This window comes from Clupea harengus, chromosome 9 (genome assembly GCF_900700415.2).
Source record: "Clupea harengus chromosome 9, Ch_v2.0.2, whole genome shotgun sequence".
In the NCBI taxonomy this organism is placed as follows: domain Eukaryota; kingdom Metazoa; phylum Chordata; class Actinopteri; order Clupeiformes; family Clupeidae; genus Clupea; species Clupea harengus.
Genome location: NC_045160.1, coordinates 11,364,269 through 11,389,184, shown reverse-complemented (window position 1 = coordinate 11,389,184; position 24,916 = coordinate 11,364,269). Strand labels below are relative to the sequence as shown.

The 24,916-nt window shown below is 44.7% G+C and overlaps 1 protein-coding gene across 2 annotated transcripts; it reads right to left on the bottom strand.

Moving 5' to 3' along the window:
* Nucleotides 1–1,078: 1,078 nt before the first annotated feature.
* Nucleotides 1,079–23,063, bottom strand: slc43a2a (solute carrier family 43 member 2a). 2 transcript variants are annotated; one of them, XM_012828851.3, is made up of 15 exons: nucleotides 22,819–23,063; nucleotides 20,697–20,917; nucleotides 16,351–16,588; nucleotides 16,181–16,236; nucleotides 15,994–16,070; nucleotides 11,172–11,264; nucleotides 10,955–11,088; nucleotides 10,419–10,621; nucleotides 7,493–7,636; nucleotides 6,775–6,792; nucleotides 6,261–6,387; nucleotides 5,862–5,994; nucleotides 5,405–5,478; nucleotides 5,098–5,221; nucleotides 1,079–4,875 (listed from the first exon to the last, which is right to left on the bottom strand). In XM_012828851.3, the coding sequence occupies exons 2-15, from the start codon at nucleotides 20,854–20,856 to the stop codon at nucleotides 4,642–4,644; spliced, it is 1,815 nt and encodes a 604-aa protein (XP_012684305.1). In that variant the 5' UTR covers nucleotides 20,857–20,917; nucleotides 22,819–23,063; the 3' UTR covers nucleotides 1,079–4,641. The 2 variants fall into 2 exon arrangements, with proteins under 2 accessions (XP_012684305.1, XP_012684306.1); XM_012828852.3 differs by lacking the exon at nucleotides 6,775–6,792.
* Between the last annotated feature and the right edge of the window lie 1,853 nt (nucleotides 23,064–24,916).

Here is a 24,916-nt window from a genome sequence, read left to right as displayed (position 1 = left end):
GTGTAATATGTAATTAAGTACATTTAAGCATTCTGATGCTTATTATTGTTCACTACTCTCAAATGGCTGTTATTGGTTTTCTTCATTAACAGGCTAATAAAACAGTGATAAATAATGTGTTGTGTCACGTTTCCTGATTTTAAGAGCTTGTGGTCTGATTTTAAGTAACTTCATGCTTAAGAAGTACTCCAGGTTTGAGTGATGACAGACTTCTTTGGAAGTTACTAGATGACTTGAAATCAGTGTTGTCAGTCTAAATTTCACTTTTATTATTGTGGTCCTATGTAAAAGCCTGAATTGTCTCTTATTTCAAGTACTAATGCCTCAGAAGTTCACTAGATTTGAGTGACATCAGGCTTATTTTGAGGTAACTACATGGTTTGAAATGAGTGCAATTAGTCTTATTTCAGGACATTCTGTGCTTGAATTGTCTTATTTCAAGTACTAATGCCTCAGAAGTTCACTAGATTTGAGTGACATCAGGCTTATTTTAAGTAACTACATGGTTTGAAATGAGTGGAATTAGTCTTATTTCAGGACATTCTGTGCTTTTGGAGTAATTGTGAAGGCTGTCTTATTTTAAGAAATCTTAACAAGTCAAATTTGCTTAACGCACTGGCAGCCAAATTTGCTTGTTTTAAGCAAAATTATGCTTAAATATGTAATAATTTGTCTTAAATCTAGAGTGGCATTTTTTGCAGTGTAGGCCTGCTTCAAATAAGCTACTGATAAAGTGATATGGGACAACTCACAGGGATGGGTGATCACTAGTACCCTCTGCACTGTGTAAATGGCCTGAATATATATATATATATTCGGTTATACTTGAGTAGTCCTTCTATCAGAGACTTGTTTACTCTTTTACTCAAGTCATTATTTTGATGGGTACTTTTACTTCTACTTGAGTCATTATTATTATAAAGTAACACTCTCATGCGAGTACAGATTTTGCTTTCTCTACCCACCTCTGCTTCAAGTAGGCCTGCTTCAAATAAGCTACTGATAAAGTGATATACCTACACTGAAAGTGTGTTAAAGACCTATTATGAGTTAGTAGTATTAGAAATTAAGGCACACATTTTTACAAATTACTTTTGGTTTATTTTACAATTGATTTTTGTTTCAACAATTACTCAAAATGTCAACAACAGCTACTGTAATATAGGATGACATAACTGATATCATATAGACATAAAATATTTTGACACATCAAAAAGAAAGCCTAAAAAAGATGTCAAAATAAACAAAATGCACATGGTACATACAAAAGTCAGGGAAAACATTGGAGTTTAAGATGATGACCCATGACGTCAAGAATGTGGTTACTATCCCCATGTTATTCACCGTTTCAAAATAGCCTTTACCTTTCATATCAGGACAGCTCTAATGTTGTTGATAAACAGGGGCTAGTTAATGTGTTACATTTACAACGAAACACATGGTTGTTTTAAAAAGAGGGTGACCATTTAAGGTATGGCAGTGAAAAAAGTGCTGAATCTCCCATTCTGAGGGAATGAAAACCATAAACCCACATTCATAGCGCCGGAGTACAGTACTGCATCATTATTTTCTTCCACCTGCAATTTCTAGGCATGTTCAAGCTATTTAAAGCTGTCCATCTGGGACACATGCATGCTATAGTCTACACAGCCCAATTTGTCCATTCGTTTCAAGACATAGTCATGCAAGAGGGCAGAGATTAAGGGTGCTGGGTACCATGGACCTGTTTCTCCATGCACAGTGTGTGCGCGTGACTGTAGAAGAGAGAGAGAATGACAGTGAGAACGTGACAGGGGAACACTCCCTCCATGCTTGCTGTCGATAAAGACTAGGGTCAGTGACCTGAACGTAGAATAAACTTACTGAATAAAACAATAAGGGGGGGGGTATTGATGGAGAGCACAAGCATCTCTCTTTGAATACAAAAATAACTAAGAGCTTGTATCTCTGATCACAGACAGGTTGGGGCACAGGTCATACTTTCTAAATCTCACTTAGAACCTGAAGGCTTCTGACTGTGCCTAACAACCAATCACATTCAGTATGGGACAACTGGGACAAAAATAAGTAGCATCTGACACTTGATGAGATATTAAAGTGCGTATGTGCCATTCTCTTCTCTCTTTTATTCACTCACAGGGATGGGTGATCACTAGAACCCTCTGCACTGTGTAAATGGCCTGAGTTAGGTCTAGAGAAACAGGTCTATCTGGGGGCTAGGGGCTAGGTTAACAAGGTTCAAATGCAGGGAATGGGCTAGGGGTTGGGGAATAACCTTTGCCATAACCTTCTTCACAAAATGCCTGTTGGTGCCCCTTTACAGACGGCTCTCTTTGGAAGTGTTTCTGTGAGTGACTGCTGAGCGAAATCCTCGCAAGTCAAGTTTGGAGAAATTTGAGTTGGCCCCATGGACTTCCAGGAGCAACCCTTTTTGTGCTCCCACTACACTGTGTTTCAACCTCACAGCTACAAGAGTGTGCATCAAGAGTTAGGCGCAGATATTCAAGCATCTCTTCAGCTCCCTTTTTTGATAGTTTAAGTAATATTCAAGTTTTTTCAAGTACTTTGTTATTTGTCTGAAATGTGGCTCTCGGTATGAACATTTACCGAGGACTGAGAATGTCTAAAACCTGACCACCATACAAAGTGTGTCCACAGTCCTGCAATTACTAAGAAGCACCATTAAGGTAAACACTGTGATAAGAAAATCTCAATCTTGTTCTGTAAACATACACAGAAACACACCTGATCCTAAGGCAGTAGCTTTGCCAACTGAGAGCAGACATGCTTCTGTGTATGCACTTGAGGTTGCAAAACAGTGTAAGTGGATAAGAGCACTGTAAACGATTCCCAGGTGGCTCACAGAAGCACTTATTGCTACATTGAAATCCTTCGTAACCTCCAATAATCAGAGAATAATGCAGGTTATGGGTAGGTGGCAACAACGATTCGTCCTTATCCTCATCCTCTTGTTTCAAACATCTGCACTATGCAACTCGTTCTTCCACTTTATCTTTTAAAAATAACACGCATTGTCGTAAGACAGAAGAAAGCTTGAACGGGATCATATTGCAGGTAATACCTTTGATAAAATTATTACTGTAAAATACCAGATGCCCCAACAGATATCTGGAGTAAAACACACACACAAAGAACCTCCAGGGAAATGATAATATAACAGTAACCCTAGCAACAGCAAAGACAGTAGTATGGCATGATTGAGTGGTTGGGAGAGATGCACTAATGATTGGTACTTGTCTATTAACTGTGCAGGTTGTGTCGTGGCACATTATTGCTGGTGAGAAGTCACTCTATGCCATGCTTTGTGGTAAAAGCTTTGAGGGAAAAGTAAACGCAGAATTTCAGCTCCCTGTTAAGTATTCACAACAACACTACTATGTAATCATATTCACGTTCACCCCTCTTGTCATCAAAGCGTCTACACATCCTTTGCGTCAGCCCCTACACCTTCCCAGATCCCTCTGCCATGACACTAGTTACTGAGAGGCAAAGGAATAGCTTGCAATAGCTTTATCACTTCTTGGACATGAAACATTCCAAAACTGTGCATCTGAGAGTCGTTGCTTTTTTTGTCTTTAAATGGAAAAGAGCAAGCACTCTCCTCAGAGGGGTGCAGCAAAAATCTGTCAAGAAGCTCAAAACATGCAACTTTAAAACACCAATTATGCGAAGTGTGTAAACGGTGGAGAACCGTCTGACCAAACTACAACTCTAAATGCCACCCTCTCTGTTCTCTGATCCATTTTTCTTTTCTGCTGAAGAACCTCTGCTAAAGGTCAATCAATTGATAATGTCAGTTTACCCAGTGAATGTTGACGAGAAATTGAGACACTTTTTGGCAAAGCCAAAGATACATTTTTGGCAAAGCTCATCATTACTGGTGTGATCTAAGAAAATTGCTAAAACACCTCAGGGTGAAGACTGGTTTAACGTCCAAGTAGTCTCAAGCACTTCTTATCACTGGCATTCAGGCTTCTTGACTGGCACATGAAGACACTCAGTAACTAACTCAGTATCGACGGGCATCCAGAACTGGCATGGCATGTGGCATGGCGAGTGGCAGGGATTACTACGATAAGCAAAGGGGATCAGGGCCTGTTGTTGAGGTGACTATCTGCCCCTGCTTTATAGCCTTGGGTCTCGTGTCAGTTCACTTCTGACCTCCAAGACCGTTGCTGTTGTTGTGATGGCAAGACCAATGGTGCTTCAGGGTTCAGTGCCATGGTGTAAGGGGTGAAGGGTTTGTTTCAGATATGGTTTGTGTCATCGTGTTGTGTTTCACAGTGAACGTTGTGTGTATCACTCTTCTGAGTATGTAAGATGTGTGTAGGTGCATGTGTCTGTTTCTGGCAAGATTGACACAACTTGAGTATAAGAGCTCACGGGGCAACACTGGTGTGTTCCTGATATACTGTGTTTTTAGTGATATTTGAGTGGTATTTCTGTGTGTGTTTGTGTAAGCAGGAATGTCAGGGTCCGTCTGAGTGAAAAAGGGTGAATAACAGCTCACCTTCAGGACCTGGGTGGAAAATTATACACAAGGCCTCAAGCAATTTACTCTCTCTTTCACCCTCTCTCCTACTCTTCCCATTCTCTCTCTACATCTCTCCATCTCTGATTCTACACAAAGGCCTCATGGTTACTGCCTGGGCTGCTGGTGATCTCATTTGTGCCATTAATGGCGGTGGTTCCGTTGGTGTCGTTGGTGCCGTTGGTGCCATTGCTGATCTTCACGTAGATCTTTGGGTCGTCTTCCCGCTCTTTCTTCTCACGGCGGAGCTGACGGCTGTAGCACAGGAGATAGAGAGGCAGGCAGAACCCCAGTACGCTCAGCACCAGCAGGCCCACGTTCACCTGCGGAGAACAAACAGAAAGAAGTTCCAGAAAGCTTAAGAATCAGAAAGAAGAAAGACAGGAAAAAATGAGAATCTTCTCCATGGGATGTCTCTATTTACTGCGATACGTAATCTTTAAGACAATCTATGCATGTGTTGCACAGTGTGTGTCAGTCATGTGTGTGAGTTTGCTCTGTGGATGTAAGTGTGTGTGTGTGTGTGTTCTGAGTTGTGCTCTCACCCAGAGTGGATCTCCCTCTAATGGATCCATCATGGCCATGAAAAGTGGCTGCTGTAGCAGGGCAAACAGAGCGCTGATGAGAGACTGCATCCCTGTGAGGCTGCCAAACTGAGAGGAAGGGTAGCTGGAGAGAGAGAGAGAGAGAGAGAGAGAGAGAGAGAGAGAGAGAGAGAGAGAGAGGGGAGGGGGCGGAAAGTGAAAAAGATGCCAGAGACACCATTAGAAAGAATCATTATATGTAATTACATTCAAACGTGGACAGATTGTACAGACTCCTCATAAAGCTAGGCTATATTAAAGTACTTACACAGCAGCATACAGACCCCCCACAGCAGAGTGGATGAAGCCCCTTACAATCGTGTGCAAAACAAACGACAGGATCTGGAAAACAAAACAAAGAACAATTTAATAAAAAAAAGTCTAGTCACACCATTCCCACTGCAGATGCCGTCTGATCTATATTTGGGCAGAGCGTCATCATCATTAATAAATTACTAAGGAAGGAGCTGAAGGTGAACTCAGGCAAAGTGCCTCTAGTTGGCTGCAGGGACACAGAATGGCCACAAGGGGGCAGGACTGTACTTCACATTGCAATAGCTGCAGTACCATGTGAGCGCTCTGCAGCAACACAGTCTTGCGCCGACTCCCTCCCGCCCACCCCCTTGGATGTTTGGTGTGCAACGAGAGGAACACATGCACCGGAGCGTGTGGCTCCCCCGATATCCCCCCAGCATGCAGCATGCCCAGGGAGACAGACAAATCACCTGAAGCGGAAGATTGGGAATCAGGCAGGTGAGTCCGAAGCAGACCAGCAGCAGGTTGGTGAAGATGAATGCGCGCGTGGCATTGGTGATCTTCTGGATGTGCCTGTCACGCCTTTTAGGCTGACCGGGGTCCCTGGGAGAGATGACAGACAGAGGGAAAGAGAGAGAGCGAGAGGGATGGAGAGAGAGGGGGAGATAGATGTGGGGTTACGTGATGCTTTTGCTGAATCCTAAGAGGGGTGAGTCATCAACAACACAGTCCCTCATCACAGCCCCCCCCACCTCTGGGATGAGAAAAGCAGATATGAAGGGTGGTTTGCATGTGTCTGTCTGTGTGAGTGTGTAGAAAGAAAAAAGGGTGCAGTTTGGGGCAGAGGGATTCGTTATGTAAAAACGTACTTGCTGACGCCCTTCTCGTCCCCGTCGTCACACTCCTTCAGCTTCCAGTCCATGATGTAACCGATTACCGGCGCTGTCAGGAGACACAGTAGCTGCAGCACGCCGAAGATGGAGGTGTACATACTCACTGCAACCAGGAGAGACAGGGGAACGTGAGTGAGTTCATCTACAAAGGTTCTCAGGGTTGGGAGTAAGAGATGGAGGGATGACTTTGTCCAGGTGGAGAGTGTAGCCATGCTTCATGTCAAAATGAATCAGTGTTTTCCTATAGTTCACTGGCTAATGCAAGGCACTACAAATGCCACAGTCACATCTAAGTGAAAACACACAGGTCTTGCTGATATCATCTACTGTATACCCGTCTCTACAGCACAAGTGACTTTAGATTCTGAGATGAACGTGTCTGTTAAATAAATATATGTAAATGTAAACCAATGTCAAATAAAGGAGAGTGGGTGGAGACAGGGGAGTTGTTCAAAACATGCACATCATCCCGGCCAGCCCCCAGCCTTACCGACTTCCATCCTTTGCACTGAGCAGGCAGCAGCGAGAAAGCCCGCGTGAGAGGAGAGGAGAGGAGAGAGCACACAAGAGGAGGGGAGACAAAGAGCAGACAGAAGCTGAGTGCGTTAATAACACACCCCCGTGTCTACGCTACACTCTCCATTTCCAATAATCTCCCTTAGCTTTACATCGTGGAACAAAATGCACAGATCAGATAAAGCGCTAGTGTACAGTCAGTAGGGAAACAAACACAACACATAGCAATAGGGACAGGCAGAAGGCTGCTAAAGAGGCTGCGGAGAGATTTAGCATTAATCCACAGTGCGGCAGTCCACCAGCACTAAGGCTATAACCAACAGCACTCACTCTATCACATTTACTAATGCTGTCTCCATACTGATCCAAGCCTGTCCCACTCACTCAGACTAACAGCAGTCCTGGCAACACAAACATATACACACACTCAGCAAGAGAGAGGGAGAGAGAGAGAGATAGAAAGGGAGAAAGAGAGAGGGTCTGGCAGACAGAGAGCTGAAGGTGACGTAAACAGAGAGAGAGAGATGAATACACTCGCACATTCATACACATAGACCAAACCCCCAAATAGTCACTCCAAACTAGCAAACACACACACACACACACACACACACACACACACACACACACACACACACACACACACACACACACACACACACACACACACACACACACACACGCATACATACCTGTCGTGAGGTCTCCATCTGAAAGGTACTCCAGGATGCTGTTCATGGCTCCCATGTAGAAGATGAGGCGCAGCTGCGTGACACACATGGTGATCAGGCTGAGCATGAAGATGGGGCTGAAGATGCTGTGCATGAAGGACTGAGCTAGGAACAGAAAGAGGAATAAAACAGGGGGTATGAATCATGAATATACAGTACCTTCATCAAGTCAAAAGTAAGGTAGGTTGATTAATAGTATAATACAAATCCAATAAACAGTTGAATTAGAGCCCCTTGGAGATGTTATGGTTAAGGTACTATTTTATTGATCGTCTTTGAAATACTTGCTTTTTTTTAGCAGCTGTAGGTGTCTGCTGTGGAAAAGTACCACACTATCCTGAGTGACCCACATCCTACAGGAAGGATGGATGTCACAAGTGTTGTTTGATCAAAGAGACCCTGTTCGGATGAAAAATTATTCCCTAGGTCCTTGGATGGCAAGGCAACGTTCCGAGGGCCCCTACGGTCAGCGCTGGGACCAGAAGTGGAGCCGGTTAATGATCCACCCACCCTGATGCTGTAAACGGACGCAGGTGGCAGGGCGGCGTACAGCGGGAAAAAATTGTTTATGGTAGCGCCGCAGCTGCACCGGCCTTTTATTACTCAGCATTCCAGGAATCCTCCTGAACTCAAGACCCTCTTTCTCTCCTTCTCTCCTTCTCTCCTTCTCTCTCTCTCTCTCTCTCTCTCCCTCTGTCTCCTTTCTCTCACACACGAGTACTTCATTCATCAATGTTGATATGATACACAGGCAGTCATTTTCGCTGTGCTTATACATGTTTGTAGGATATGACATACAAGCAGTTTCCACTGACCACATCCAGCACATTCAGCACTGAGACTGAGACTATATTAGTAGAGGCACCAGGAAGGTGTTGTTTGGAAAAAACACTGTACTGACTGACTGCTGTAATGGACTGCTACACCAGCTGGGAGGGGCTGCGCCAAGAGGAATGCAAGAGGGAACGGGGTGCCCCTTCCACACACAGCCCTCCCGAGTACCACCACTACCATCAACCTCCATTACACAAATCTGCAGCAGCTCCAGCTGTGTCGTAAAACAAGCGGCTGGCACTCTCCATCCCTCCCTCAGCCTGGCTGGAGTAAGCCTGACCACCACCTCCCAACCCTGCTCTCAGTGCCCTGCCAACCTTGGCTCCAGACACACTGCCACGTTTTAGGGGATTCTAGGAAAGCGGTCTGAATCGATTGCATGGTCCGTTTGTTCTGAAAAGGCCCAACAAGAGACACCGCTGGGAGTTAAAGACCCTCCCGCCGCCAGGCTGGGGAGGTGAAGAGGCCACTTTTATTTTGATGCCAGAGCTCAAGCGGTTTTTGGTTAATTGCATGGTACATATCTGGGTTAGTGATGCCAAAGTTCATAGAGATCCTCTGCGTGCATCATACAGCTTACTGTAGCCTCAGTGATCCCCTATGCTCTCTCATTACTGAAGAAGCACCCACCCCAAACCCGCAACATCAACACAAATCCATGGCCATTAACACCCAAACATAGCCTCTACCGCTGACCTGGCCATGGGTTCACAATCAGCCTGCTGTCCATGGGATTTTGATAAGTGACACAAGTATTTACATTTCTCTTGTTGTGTCTATTTTCGTCTGTTTGGTATTTTGGTCTATGCCTGTCACTGGGTTCTAAGAAAGGCAGTCTTTGTGTGTCACTGCACAGAAGACAGGTTGCTGGCAGAAGGCTTGGCTCGTGCCCCTCTGTCTTTGAATGGGGTGTTAATAAAACCGACGTTTGCCAAGTCACTTAGGCAGAGAATGAGGGCCTTGCTACCATGGAAACCTGCAACAGTTTAAGAGTAAATCTTTGTTTGTATTGAGTGGAACTTTCTGAAAACACCTCAACGGACCTTGCCTGCCTGCCTTGAATTCACCAGCAGTTTTATTACACTTGAAGTGAAACAAAATCAGATTTATGGACAGTCTGTCGATTGAGGATGTGGATCACAGAAGCTGATTTTAAAGACTTTAGAGACAAGATTAATGATAATTTGTGTCCATGTCCCGCTGAGGCCCATGATTCAGCCTTTAGAGCAGGAGGCTTGTGGTAGCTGCCTGTCACGCACTTACCACAGGGAAATCAAACATGATGGCTTGCAATGGACACATTCTAGTCGCTAAGTGGGGCTTTAAATGGACTGGTGCCGTTTTAAAAGAACATATTTTAAACTAGAAGGACATTCAGAGAGCAAATGTCCACTCTTGTCAAAAAATCTTGCGATGTTTAAGAGTGAAAACCCTTCCTGGATCTGCCACTTGATCTGTTTCCACTCAAAAATTTGACAAGTTCTTCCTTGGCCCAAGCTACACCCCTCCACCAAGTTTCATGAAAATGAGCCAGGTAGTTTTTGCGTAATTCTGCTGACAAACAGACAAACAAACCAACAAATGGCAATACAAATAAAAACCTGCAATTGATTTTGGAAATGTCCTGAGAAGGGTGAATGTCTTTTGTCTGGCAGTCTGTCAGTGAGCTGATGATAACAAACATAGACATGCCATTAAAGGTCAACAGCTGGAAAACAGTAGACGACCAGCAAAAGCACTGAGCCAGTGACACAGCTATAAACAGAGAGCCAGCGACTATGAACAATAATAGAAACCCCTTAACATCTGGGGTTTAGTGACTTCCTTTAGGTCAAGGAGTACATCAGGCAAACAAAAAGAGAAAACTTTTGTCCTCGGTACAATACATTGTGCTAATTCTATGACCTAATATGCATATTGTATGTGCAGGATGTTCTATTCAGTTCAATTACATTTTTGTATTTCGTATAATTAATTGCATGTTATACTTTGCTTTTTTCTCTGCTATAATGGGTATCACTGACTCGAAGCAGGGAAGTAGCTGATTACTTACGTTCTTCCTCGCCCTTGCACTGGACCTCCAGGTCCACGGTGGAGAGGCACAGCTTGTTGCCCTCCTGAGTGGTCAGCTCCCTGGGGTGGTGCTTCAGGGAGTTCCCCACACTGAGGCGTCGGCCCACGGTGGTCACCTGCCTGTAGAACTGTTTTCCTGTGATCTTGTGGTCAAAGCCCAGCCAGCTGAACTTGATCTTCACACTAAACGAAAAACAACCGGAAGGGCCGTTACGGATAAGTGAGAGGGAAGGGACATTTGCTTATATTATTTGCACTGAGGATGGGGTAACCGGAAATATTTTTGCGCTTTTTGCACTTCAGCATGACTCGCAGACATTAAAGGAAAGTCTTCTGTTTTGGACTACATGGCCTCTTGGTGTTTTTCACTCAAATTGAAGAGTGAGCACTTAAATTTTGATCCGACTTTACTTATCATAAACCATCACTATCTGACAGGAACATGTGAATGATATCTGAGGTAAATAACCTTCAGTCTTCAGTGTGTTTAGAGGGTTTATGTTTTGTGTCTCTTACGTGTAGTCCATATCCTCTGGACCAGGGAAGGGCTCAAGAGGCCAGTTGAAGAAGCAGTTGATGAAGACGAGGCCAGCGCACCCAGCCCACACCAACAGAATCGTGATGAGGGCCACGCCCATATTATAAATCACCTGAGGGATAGCCAATCACGTTATTGTTTCCTTGCTGACACGAGCAAAAGCTTTTAGCATTAGCACAGGAAGAGGATGCAAACCATAATTCCTGGGAAGGTGACAGCAGAGGAGGCGTAGGAACCGATCATGAGAGCGATGAATGTCGAGCGAAGGTCACCAAACATGTTCGGCAGCTAGGGGGAGGCAAAGAGAGACAGAGAGAGAGGAAGAGAGAGAAAGAGAGAAAGAGAGATGACATGTGAACGTGCTCAAAGAGTTCTACTGCATAAGTGTAAACACATTTCTCCTGCTCGACAAATGCTGAAAGAAGAACTCATTTAGCAACAGTTTAACAGTTCCGAGAGCCGAGTGTCCTCTGAAGTGTTCACTGTGAGATCAACAACGTGTGGGCGGAGCCCCTCTATGGTGATTAATAGCCTGACATCAACTTTTTACAGCAGATCGTGGTGGAGAGGACAGCTTGCATAATAACGTTTCTGCTTAAGCTCAGACCCCTGAGCACAGGCTGTTCCCTGCCTCAAAGGGCAAACAACTAACACAAAGAGCTGTAAGCAGAGTGAGAGTGAGAGTGAGAAAAGAAAATGATAGAGAGAGAGGGGGGTGGGGAGAGAAAGAAAAGACAGTATGAAACAAAGAAAAGGAAAGAAAGAACATTATACAACTTGAGCAGCTATCTATATTAAACATATCACAGTCCACCGGGCTAATCGATGTAGCCTCCATTGTAATGCTACTCATCCACGCTGTGTTTCCAAGAATTCCCCCAAAACAATGCCCCATCATTCCCCTGCACCCCCCACCCCCTTTTCTCGGCAGGGTCTCTGCTTGTTAAAAGCAGGAATGAACTCCCTCGCCGGGCCTCAGCAGTCATCATTTACCACCTCTAATTGGAGCAAAGGCCAGAAGGGAGGGCCCAAAACCTCCAGGATGACAGTTACAATAACGGTCACGTGGCAGCCTTGGGGTGTGGAGAGAGGAAGAAAAGCCCTCGTATGACAGACAAGTATGTAAGTAAACTGGCTGAGTGTGTGGAGGAAGAGAGGTGCAGATGGGGGGTTGGGGGGGGATCGCTACGAGGGACGGCGAGAGGTGGAAGAACTGGTCTGCGTTGCTCATGAGAGACCACTGAGCAGTGCGTCAACAGGGACGCGCTAAGGTGGAACAAGCCGAATAATGGCAACAACGTTTTGCCTCCGAGGCACTTTTTTGCCCCAGTTCTCACTTCTCTTTCCTAACTGCTAGACAGACAGAGAGAGAGTCACGTGATGGTGAGACAAGCAGGGTGAATCACTCCCAGGGAGCAAGGACAGGAACAACAACACCCTGCTCACCTACTTTCATGCAAACCAGATCTCTCACTCTCTTCGCCGCTGACAAAATAGGCCCTAAAAGCCTTTGACTGATATGGGTGTAATTACAGTAGTGTTGTAAAAGAAAAAAAGATATGAGGCTCAGGCGGGAACAGTGGATCGAGCGACAGGGCTTCTCATACAAGGAGCCCATTTGTCCTCGGTGTGTAATTAATGTGAGCTAAACATAGGAGAGTGACCAAGGACACCCATCTACTCCTAGGTTTCATGGCTGCTGCCGGCAACAATTTATAGCCTCAGCCAGCAGACAGAATGTGTGAGCGATCCGAATCATACGGCTCCCTTTCCTCTCCCTGCTCAATCTAGGTCAGGAAGGCTTTGGGGCCCAGGCCTGTCTGCGTCCACATCCGCACAGAGAGGCCGCCTTCGACAGCACCGCTGCAGAGTCCAACCGCTACCTGTTCCAAGCTGTGAAGGGGCCTAGTGTGTTCACTGTCGTCAGGCATGACTAAAGGCAGTGTGCTGCGAAGGTGACAGGAGTGAATGATTGCCCAGCCGTGTCCTCTTTACCTCTCTGCATTCCTCTCTGACCTCACTGTATCACGTTGGCTTCAACAGCAAGGAGCCCTAACTTCCAGAGGTGTGCTGGGCTAACACTGAGCTAACACTGAGCTAGCACTGAACTAACACTGAGCTAACACTGAGCTAACACTGAGCTAACACTGAACTAACACTGAACTAACACTGAGCTAACACTGAGCTAACACTGAATTAACACTGAACTAAAAACATTCCTTCACTAATTGAAAGAACGAAGAAAACACTCTCTCTTTTTTAAAAACATTTTTTTATGAGCCAGGGCAGCCATCGAAACTCAAACACTCCCCTGGCCACAGAATGCAGTGTGAAGAACAAGCCAAACTGCAGCAGGCGAGGAGAGGGGAGAGAAGGGGAAGTGAGAAAGAGGCACTCAGCTGAGGAGAACTGGCCCAGACTGGCCTGCTCCTGACCTAGAAGAGCCCAGGCCTTTCCAAGCTGAGTCAACAGGTTCAGGTTCTGAAAGTGGAACCGAGACGAACCGACCTTCCTCTCTGAGTATGTCCAGTATCCTAGCAGCCCCCCGCACCAACCACAGAGAATCATCACATGAGGACAGAACTGAGGTCAGCACAAAGCATTGCCCCTGCACGCCCTAGTTCCCTTGCCTCTCATCAGCAACAAAATCATGTTGCCATGGTGGTCAGAGTCCCCGCAAGACAAATCAGCATGATTTGTGGCAGTGATTTTCTCCCTTTGTGCTGTTGACACAGGTTGCCGACATGGTCAGTGTCATGGTCAGTGTCTGGTCCACAAAAGAACTGTGTCCCAGTGTGGAGCCCTTATTTTTATTCATCTGGTTATTCACTCAAGTCATATTTTATCTACCCCCCCCCCCCCCCAAACACACACACACACACCATCATTTGGCAAGTCACACAACTCCGTTCATCTAAATTTATCTTTCACCTTTCTAGTGAGATCGTTTCGAAAGACCCCAGGTAAAAAATGTGACAGCGCTTGGCAAATGTCAACCAGATAGAGCTTTGACACAGTTGAGAAAGGAGGGATTGAACCCAGGGAAAGATTTTATGGGCCAGCCATAGAGAGAGGATTACCAGTGCAGTGGACTGATTAGTGGGACATAGCCTACAGAAGAGTATCATGCACAGAGTCATAACAAGACAAAGGCAGGGGAGGGGCACATACTACTGGAATGTGTTTTCCATTTTGGTGTCTGTGTGTGTGTGTTTATAAGTGTTTGCACACGCAAGGGCGTGTGTGTGTGTGTGTGTGTGTGTGTGTGTGTGTATATGTGTATATATTTGCGTGCTCTGTGTACTCGTTCAACAGCTGAGTGGGACTGGGACGACTGTGGCCAAAGAATTTGAGTGGGTTGTTGGTGGGTAGCTGGCGGGAAGGGCGGGGGTGTGGGGAAGACACGCACTCAGTCAACAACAGGGGAGGGCAGGGTAAACAGCTGACTCAGGTTACTGGAGGGAAAAATAACTGTCCAAGGTGTTCTCTGATCTCCCTGTTTCGTGGGGCCGCTCTCCCTCGGCCCTGGCCGGGGCACTCCCACACTTGTTTACTGCAGCTGGGAGGCGAACTGCTGAGTGGGCACAGAGGGAGAGCAGGAGTTCCAGCCTGGTACTGAGAAAGGCTTGGAAACAAGACAAGCCATATTTGGAAGAGAGCATAGGAGGAAATAGCGAGAGGGGGGTAGGTGAAAAGTGAGAAGGGGAATAGCGTAAAGCAGAGGGAAGGGAAATGAGAGATGTGTGGATAAAGGCTTTTGTTTTCCTGCTGTAACTCCCGAACATGTTTAAAATGTTGTCCCAACAGAGAGGGCATTTTCATATGGTACAGGATGCAGAGGCATATGCTTGATTAGACTGAGTATTCAGAAGCCATTTTAAAAAAAGCTCTATCACTTAAGGCTGTCAACTGATATAGAGACAGACACACAGACACAAAGGGCTGTGCGTACATAAATATGACCCAACTGATCAGCGGTGTAAAGCATACAGTTATTCAAAGGGAGGCTTGCAGTGCAGGGATACCGTGGAGGGGTTACTGGAACAGAACAGCTGCAATAATAAACCGTTCTGTTTCCTAGAGCGAGCACAAACACACACACACACACACACACACAGAGATACAGACACACAAGCACATGCTTGCTCCCAAAGACACACGCGCTCGTGCAAACTGTACTCTGGGAGGAGGGATCTTGAACAGGCTGAGGCAAGTTTCCTAGGAGTACCAGCACAGAACAGCACAAAAACAACCCCTTCTGCCCTGCTGTCGGGGTTGAGGTAGGGAAACCTGTTCGGTTGCTCAATTTAATTGTTTTTTGGGACAAAAAATCCAGTGCAAAACAAAAAGGAGACTGGAAGACCCAGCAGAGGTGGGGGAAGGGGCACAGCAGCAGTGCTGCCGTCAACAGCCCCCACTTCCTGTTTACGTCAACTCAGATTTCGTCCTGTTCTGAGAAGCACTGGGGTTGGGGGCTGAACTTTCTAGTGTGCTCAAAATAAGGCTTGCATTGAATAGCCAACTCCCATAGAGGCATATATGAACACGGCAGTGTGCTACACAGCTAAAACCATAGTGTGGAACCAACTGTGTTAAAGTCTGGTCATGCCGTCCTACTCAGCCATCTGAGCAGGGACACACAGCCTCAGTGAAAGAATTACAAGGTTTAATGTGACTGTTGACACAATATCAGCCTGTCTGGTGCCCTGCAAAGCCCTGGTCTATTTTGAGAATGAATAAATGATGCTGAAGGTTTTTTTTCTGGGTCCAGAGAGGAAAGCAGCAATGCTGAATAATGCATCTCCAGCACACTTAAGCACATGGGCTTCTCACGGCACACCCTGCTCTCCCTAACGCACTTGTGCGCGTACAAACACACACGCGCATTCACCAGCAGGGGATTTCTCAGCTTCTCCTCTGAGAAGACAGTGAGTGTGTGTGTGTGGGTGGGTGTGTGTGTGTGTGTGTGTGTGTGTCTGGCGCAGAGGAGTAGTTAATCACATCCCTAGTCACTTACTGTCAGCGAGGTGAAGGTCATGCACATCCCTCCGAAGCCATTTAGTGCCAGGGCGAAAAAGATGAGAACGGACAGACCTGTGGATGGACAGACAGGTTACCTCACATAGAGTAAACAGAGGAGGCCCAAACAGAGCCAGGATGATTAAAGTCCAATCTTAGACCAGGGAGTGGAGTGCAGTACATACTGTTGGGGTCGCTCGCTCCGTAGGCAATAAGGATACAAGAGAAGGCAAAACAGGCGCTGAAATCACACAAAAAAAGTTTTAGTTTTAGAATCACCCTTGAGTAACCACATCACTATTTATCCACACTATTTCAAGCAGAAGGTCACAGGTTATCTTCACAGACAGCTCACCTGCCCAGCAGGCGCAGCTTGCGTGGGCCGTATTTATCCATGACGATGCCCAGAGGCAGGGTGATGGCGCTAAGCAGGAAAGAGCCAACGGTGAAGGCCAGGTTCAGCATCTCATCCTGGTCCTTGCACACCAGCCAGCCGTTAACCGTCAGAAACTCCTCATGTTTCGGTGCCACAGCAGCCTCTACACCCGGACTGTCTTCAGCAGACGAGGACTGATTAAGGTCTGAACTGTTCCCTATGGGGCGGGGCGGGGGAAGACATGAGATGTGCTGTGTCTGCTGTCATGAAATGAACAACTTCCAACCATATTAAAGATTCTGTTGAAATGGCTACGTTTGTTATGTTCTTGTTTGTCCCATTGCTTGCTGGTGTTTTCAAACATATTCTTAAGTTCTGAAGAATTTCCACTTATTACAAATTTGAATCTTTTTTTATTTTTCTGTAAAGCTTTTGCAATGAATGAATAAATTAATAGTTTACTTCATCCCAGTAAAGTTGCTTTTGCATTTCACGACAGATTTACAGTGATCTGGCATGATATGGGGCTTTAGACTTATGAGGCTTCCCAGTTTGATTACAGTAAATGGTGCAACATCCAGGCTGGACACATAGTGTAAAGTAGGAAACCCTCTGGGCAAAGGAGGAATTTTGACGCTGTTGGGGTCACAGAAGAGCACTGCCCGAGGGGGCTGAGTGGAGTGAAAGGTAGGTCACAGAAACTGCAGCAGAAATAGCATGTACCTAGGACAGTGAGCTCTGCTCTTGCAGAGACACAGTGATTAAGTTACACCTCACCCTAACTTTACGACGTCTTCATGATGACGTCTTATTTGCCCTCCAGATTACCCTGCTGCTCTGGTGTGCTGCTCAACAGCAGCAGATTTTTCAGATTGTTACATGTCACTCCCTTCCCTTTGCACAACTGTTGTTCTAAAATTCGGCAGGGGGATGGGACAAACCTGATATAGAAAAAGGACAGAATGTCTTTGTGTGTTCCTCAGACAAGATGTTAAACACAGCCCAAACAGCAGAACTCTGTCAACAACGGGCGTGTTTGCCGAAACATCGCCGAGATGTAACAAGTGAGACCTAGGATATGCGCGATGACCTAGCAATACGTTACTAGACTGCAAACAGCAGCTGGGCTGTGTGGGCCTGGCTGAGTATTAAGGACTTATTGAGTTGCACTGAGTCAATAAGGAAGCTGCCCTGAGCCCCTACAGACGCATACTCTCTTATCTGTCCAAGCCACAGCACTCATGCTGAAACACAGCTATGGAGACAGCACATTTATGTCGATACGCCTCCCTGAAGTGTTACCGTTTATCAGGGACGTGCACAGGAGGGGGCTAAGGTTGCTCGGGCAACTGCCTGTTTGCCCTCCTCGACTGAAGTTGCCCCTCCGAAGGAAATATATTTTTTTTTAAATAGTAGTACGGCTGCAGAACTTTATGTATGCCTAGATAAAATAATCGATTTTTAGCTGTGTATGATATTGTTTGATATAATGCAGTTGCCGTTTAAAGTGAACGTTGAACAAGGCAACCCATTGTCACACTGGGAGCTTAATCAATAGGACCATTATCTCATGTAGAAAGAATAGCAAGAATTGAGGTCATCTCTTGGCATGTGTGAGAAGGACGGGGGGGGGGGGGGGAGGGCATCCTAGACAAGCTTTTGAGACTTCAGAAAGTGGAGGGCACAGGATGGAGAGTGTTAGCTGGTAGATTGAAATAGCTCTCATGGCACATTCACAGCTTCCTGAAAGGCATAATGTGTGGAATTCAAACTTAGACACTCCAACTATGTGCTGACCCCAGTCCCACTGGTTCTGACCAGAAGGAAAAATGAAGTGACCATGAGAGTGTGTGATGAGTGAAGAGAAGGGCGATGTATCATAAGTTTGTGGTTGCATAGTGTGGAATGACCAAAAAATATGTGTGGTAACTGCTGATAAAGTATTCTGACCACCAATATAAAAAATAAATCTCCAGCGAAAGCTAGAGCCCTTGGAATGTTTTATGGATAAAGGGTCGTTCCATCCTGTGTTTGTCTAGCTGTTGTTTGTCTGACAAATAACAATGAGGGCACGAGAGGGGAAAAAAAGATCCAGGTTAGAATGTGCCCCTCTCACTTCACACGTGTGCTCCAACCACAAACAGTGTGGCAGCAGTCAGGTGCGGAATGCAAACTCCCTGGTCTGAACAAGCTTGCCAGCGTGCAATGACAAAACACAGACAGTGCCGTCCATCCACACCCTGTCCGCGTCACCTCGTAGGTGCACGTGTCCCACATCTATAACCCACCTTGCCACTGTAAGCCTTAGGGCCAACGCAAATGGGTGTCACATCTGGACACATCTACTGACATGCTTTACAGACAAGGTGGGGCTGGTGGTGGCAGGGGGGGTCGTTTTTTTTTTTACATCTTCTTTCACTGGGGTTAGAGGTGCCTCAAAGGGATGTCTGCTGACTCCATTCCTGTCAATGGATGAAGCACTCAGCACAGGACAGAGACAGTATGGCAGAAAAGAGCCCAGCTCTACCACAGAGAGTTGTGAAACCTCAAACCCATGTCAACAGATCTGACCGATTAAAGAACACTCTGCAGTGACTTGCCCCTATTGGCAGCCATAGAGCACACAATTGCCAATAGCAGGGCAAAAAAAAGCCTTTTTTTTCCTCGGGGGCAGAGGCTTTGAAGGAGTGAAAGTGAGCTGGTCTAAAAAAAAAAACACCAAGTGTTAGTGTGTGCACCAAGTGACCCACAAGGTTGATTCTGACAGAGTCCTGAAGCTTTACCCATTATCAGGTCTCTTGAATGTGATTAGAACAACAAAAGGGGTCTGTGGTGAAATGGAGAGATATGGGTCGAAGAGCACGGCAGAACTTCTATATTTTCCACGAGAGCGATTTTACACTCGGTTTGAAACCATTGACGGATTCCAGGCACAATCTCTTTGAGCAACAACAAAAGAACATAGATTCTGAGGAAGATGATAATGGGACATTTCAATTGATCAAAGGTTCCTTTTGATAGCACCAGACTGGCAAATTATCATTTCACCCACATACACTATCCAGGAGGACACTAAGGTATTGTGAGGATGTGACATTGCAGAGTATTCTTTCACACCAGGCTACAAATGGGTCAGTTCCTAGAATATAATTAACATGTTTTGGGATTAGTAAATCTTGCATGGAATCCAAATAAACAATCCTGTTTACTCTACTTTCTGCTTGTTCCATGGTGTCGTTCAGAATTAGTGTGTACAAATGCTGCCCAAGCCTGTAGTGTCTTTGGGCAGAATTATGGCCTTTTGTCAAGCTGATCACTGTTGCATTGTTGTTCCTCCAGTCTCAACTTTGGGGTGGCTGTGAACAACAAAATCCATTTGGCTCAGCGTTCTGAAACCTCTTTATTCAATGTCTGCCAGATTGTGGGCCTGTAAATGAGAACAATTGGCTAATCTGATCAAAACAACTCCAAATGTTGGAGGCTCGTGTCAACTTCTACAGTGTGTGAGGAAAATTCCAGAAGTATAAAAAATAGGATCAAAAATAGGATCCAAACAAAAACAAAAGTTAACTTTGCGTCACACTCTTAACATGATCATGATAGATTGGTGCTTCGGCAGTCAACATGCAGTGTGTATGATGTCTGATAATTTAAAAAAAATATTATACGATGTCAGTCATGCCAGGAACCTACATTTTTTAACTGACTTGTAAACAAAAGTTGTCTCACAGTGGTTTGCAGGGTGACTAGGAGTATTATGTCACCTTCGTTCGAGCATTAATTAATCAGTGATTTAATTTTGATAGCCAGGAGATGCTGTTGCGATTCCAAGTAGGTAAAAGAGCAAGGGTACCCTTTGTTGCAGAAGATGGTAGCATCGCAGGTGGGATTGTGCAATTAGTATGAATTAGGATCTTTGTCAAGGTACCTGTAGGGTGCCACATTCCAAAGGCATTTTTGACCTAATTGTCTTAGTGTATTCAAACAAAACCCTGAGCTGAAGCAACTTACAAATTGCTTTGTAAAATCACATTCTGCATTACTTCATTATACATTTACATAAATGATCTTCGTTGGATACTAGCTAAAACAGGACCATACAGCATTTAAAAACTAAATTGTGATTTTGTATTTGTCCACAGATCTTTTATCTCTGTGGTGTTTCCTTGCCTGAAGGAAACGTGCATTTGCTCTCATGAAAGTACTATGTGTGAACATGGCCATATACTGTCCTGACTTTAAAACAGACTTTAACGCCTTTTTTGTAGGGTGATGGAAATAGAAACGTGAGTCTGCTGTTATGTGAACTGCCCGTCGCGTCTTACCAGGCATGGAGCAGAGGTATGAGTAGAAGCCCTCAGACTTAAGCATAATCAGCAGGGAACCCCATCCCAGCAGCACGGCAGAGAACAGCAGGTTCTCAATAACCGCCGTTACGGCCATCCACCAGCGCCTGGAAACAGCTGTGTGCAGGGATGGAGCCATCTTGACGAACTCAGGGGGCAAAAGGTGCAGGGAGTGTTGGCCAGCAAAAAATGTGTCAAGCCTGAAATATACAAAACAAACATTCTGATGTTGGGGTAGGAGGTTTTGTGCTTCTTTGCACTTGATTCTTTATGACATGTTTTAATAGGCCTGCATTCTCTATCACACATTTGTATAAAACATTTAGAACAGGATCAAAGGACAGAATTGTAACATCAGTTTTTTGCGTCCAAATCTCTTGGCTGCGACTCTTTCTGTCTGAAAACCGTTGAATGATTATTTGTTGTTTCACTACTAGGTGTTTCCCTTTGTTCACCTCTCTGCTAGGGTGCAAAACATTTCACAAACAAGAAACAGCCCAGATTTCCTGAGCGCGTGTGGATGCCTCTAAACTCCACCCAATTCGAACGACTAAACCCATTCGCCCCACCCTTGCAGTTGCTGATTGGTTCTCGATTACAAAGGCCTCTCCCATTTGCTGCTGATAATGCAGGGACAGAGAGAGACTCCATGTGAGGCCAAAATGTGGCCGGTTCGAACCGGTACGGCGCGAGATTTAGGGGTAGTGTTTCTCGTTATCATTTTTTACTAGTGATGTGCAGTGCAAATATAGCACTGTTGTATTCAGAGGTAACTCAGACAATGCTATCTAGATTTAGTTTTGACTAAAAAAACGCAAGTAACTCATAGTCGAAAATGCTGTTTCGATTCGTTTCCATGACGATTTCAATAACATTTATTTGGGTGCGATTAAAACGACGATTTACCATTTAACCGTTTGCCAAACTATAGGCTACAACGCCCAAAGCGTTACAAGACACAATTACACTGAATAGCCGTTTTAAGACAAAGCTGCTATGTCCTGCGGGAGCTCTCAAAACTGGTCTGAACTGGACATGAATCATCAGTCCCTACGTCTGCAGCCCACACTCACTCCCCACCCCCTCTCCATTCACATGCACATTAAGCTCAGCTGTTCCGTATCTGCACTCACTGCTGTTCACTGAATATCATCACTACTGGCAAAAACAGCCGACAGAGGACACGATATCAACATCACACTTCCTTGTTTTCGGGTTTCTCTGGCTTCTGTTTAGGCTACGATGCTTAAGGCTTGGGCTCGCAGCATACTAACCTTTTTCTCAAAAGTGCATGTTATGAACTGTTCACGACAACACATTATGGCAGCATTCATCAATGACATTTAGGCTACCCTACATTTTTTTTTTTTACGAAAATCACTTGGAAATGAATATGTGCAATATCACATTCTAATAATAGACTGGTAATAACGCATGTATAAAACCCCCAATGACAGCGAGTTTATAAGATAGCCTATTGTTCAGGTCCTGTTGTGCACTAATAAGCTACTTGTTAGGCTATATCTTGCCATTAATAGGAACACGTTCGTCCTTTATTTAAACGAACATTTGCCCTATGGACGTGAATATGAAGTGTTAAAGATGGACACAAAGGATGTCATTGCAAGGGATCCATGTACAAGTCTACTTAAGCTAAAAATACACTCGCTTATCAGGAGACACTTGCATCCATCTGTGAGAGTTGTGTTTACAGTAGCCTACTGTCATTAGGCCTAATAGAAGTTGCAGGAGACAATGAAAACATACCGATGAGGACAACTGTGCCTATTCTGACATCCTAAAATACTAAATAAGATATTCACTAACTTAACCAAAAATCCTGAAATATGTACAGAGTTAGTCTGTAATAACTTGTTTTGGTGAGATATATTGTTGCCATTCATAACAATAGAGGCAATGCAGCGTAAAGAATACAATATTTGCCATGACATAGACCACAACAACAGAATGGTATAATACAAGTCTATATTGGCATGATATTTATAAACACTGAACATTATGTTATGACAGCGGCGTCCGTTCTACAGTAGTTAAGTTTCAATACACCAGAGCATCCTTATAGCCAGTAAGCGGCTCATACCTGCTTGACAAGGAGATCCCTCGCCAACCCGTTGATATCCCTCACGTTTAAGGTGGAGATGGAGGTCTGATTCTAGTTAAGAAATCATGCAGATACACATCTACTCACACTTCGTCTTTCGTTTCTATACATCAGTTTATTCTATTTCTTCTCAGATTCCTGCATTTATATTTGCCGTGTTCGCTGCACAAACAAGTCAACGCCACCATTGGTCGACTGCTGAGCTAGAGACGGATTTGAACCAATCAGAGAAGACTAATAATTAAATATATAATTACCCATCATATTTGCCTGTTTATATCACCTAAACACAAAAGAAACGTGTGTTTGATAAGCTGTTAAGTTTTAGAAATACACAGGTTGTTTAGTGAAAAAGAGTTGTCAAATGTTAACACGAGTTTACAATCGCTTTTCGCAGATTGTGATGAATTGTCAGATCGTGTAAAGATGAAATGAAAAATCAGTGGATTATTTTTACCATTAGAATTATCTCAAAACAAACCACTAATTTGCATGTCAAGTTGACTGTATTGTGTCTTCAACTATGTGTTTAATATTGATGACTCTTGTCGGAAACTGAGAAACTGTTCTTTTCGGTGCGTATTGGATTGAACTAGCCTATCGCTGAAACAAAATAACTATTAGTCCTACTCTATTCACCCAATTCCCCAGTAAATTAAGATCAGAAACGGTTTAGTGAGAACCTCCACAGTTCATAGCCCAAGTAGAATTAATTCAGTAAGGATACGAAACAAACTGCTAGAAAGTGACTCAGAATGACATTATTCAATCCAAGAAAATACATTTGCACACGAATGTAGAGTAGGCTATGACTCATAGCCAGTATGGTGAGCGGTCAGTCAAATTCATCCTTTTTAATGTCTTTTGCGTACTTGTCACCATTACTCTTTTTGACACACCGATGATTGTCGACAAGACTCTGTTACTTCCTCAAGTGAGCACAATGCAGGCAAACTCCACGCAGGCGAACTTCACAGCTTGATTGAGACAACGGATCCCACTCTCACTTTTCTGAGTTTTACCTCGACAATGCCCTCTAGCGGCAACATTTCATTCTAACAGTTAAATGCAGTTCTGTGTGGTGGTATGGTGAAATATTTCAAAAGGAAAGCTAGTTCTAAAATGAAATGGGTGTCAGACTTATAAGGCGTTCTGCCACAAATGTTTTATATTAAGACAGCCCCCAATAATGTAAAAGCACTTACTCAACTGTTACATTTAGGAGCAAAGTATCGGCTATCCCACACACCATGGGGAGTACACTACGTGATTCTTTTATTCTATAGAATCTGCTAAAATGTACAGTGGGGAAAATAAGTATTTGAACCCCTGCCGATTTCGCAAGTTTGGCCACTTGCAAAGAAATGTGTGATCTATAATTGTAATAGTAGGTGTATTTTAACAGTGAGAAACAGTATATCAACAAAAAAATCCAGAAAACTGCATTTTATAACATTAATGACTTAATTTGCATTTGATGCAGAAAATAAGTATTTGAACCCCTAGCAAAACATGACTTATTACATGATGGAATAACCCTTGTTGGCAAGCACAGACGTCAGACTTTTCAAGTAGTTGGTCACCAGGTTTACATACATCTCAGGAGGGATTTTGGTCCACTCCTCTTTGCAGATCCTCTCCAAATCCTTAAGGTTGCGTTTTCAATGGGAGGGAATGAGGGAATGAGGTTCAAGCCCAATATTCCACGTTACATGGCCCCATCCATAGTCCCCTCGAGTCGTCCTGTACCCTTGGCAGAGAAACAGCCCCAAAGCATAATGTTTCCACCTCCATGCTTGACGGTGTGGATGGTGTTCTTGGGGTCATATTCAGCATCCAAACGCGGCAAGTCGAGTTGATGCCAAAGAGCTTGATTTTGGTCTCATCTGACCACATCCGGTCTCCCAATCCTCCTTAGAATCATTCAAGTGTTCATTGGCAAACTTCAGACGGCCCTGTACATGTGCTTCCTTGAGCAGGGGGACCTTGCGAGTGCTGCAGTACTTCAAACCATTACGGCGTAGTGTGTTGCCAATGGTTTTCTTGGTGACTCTGGTCCCAGCTGCCTTGAGATCAT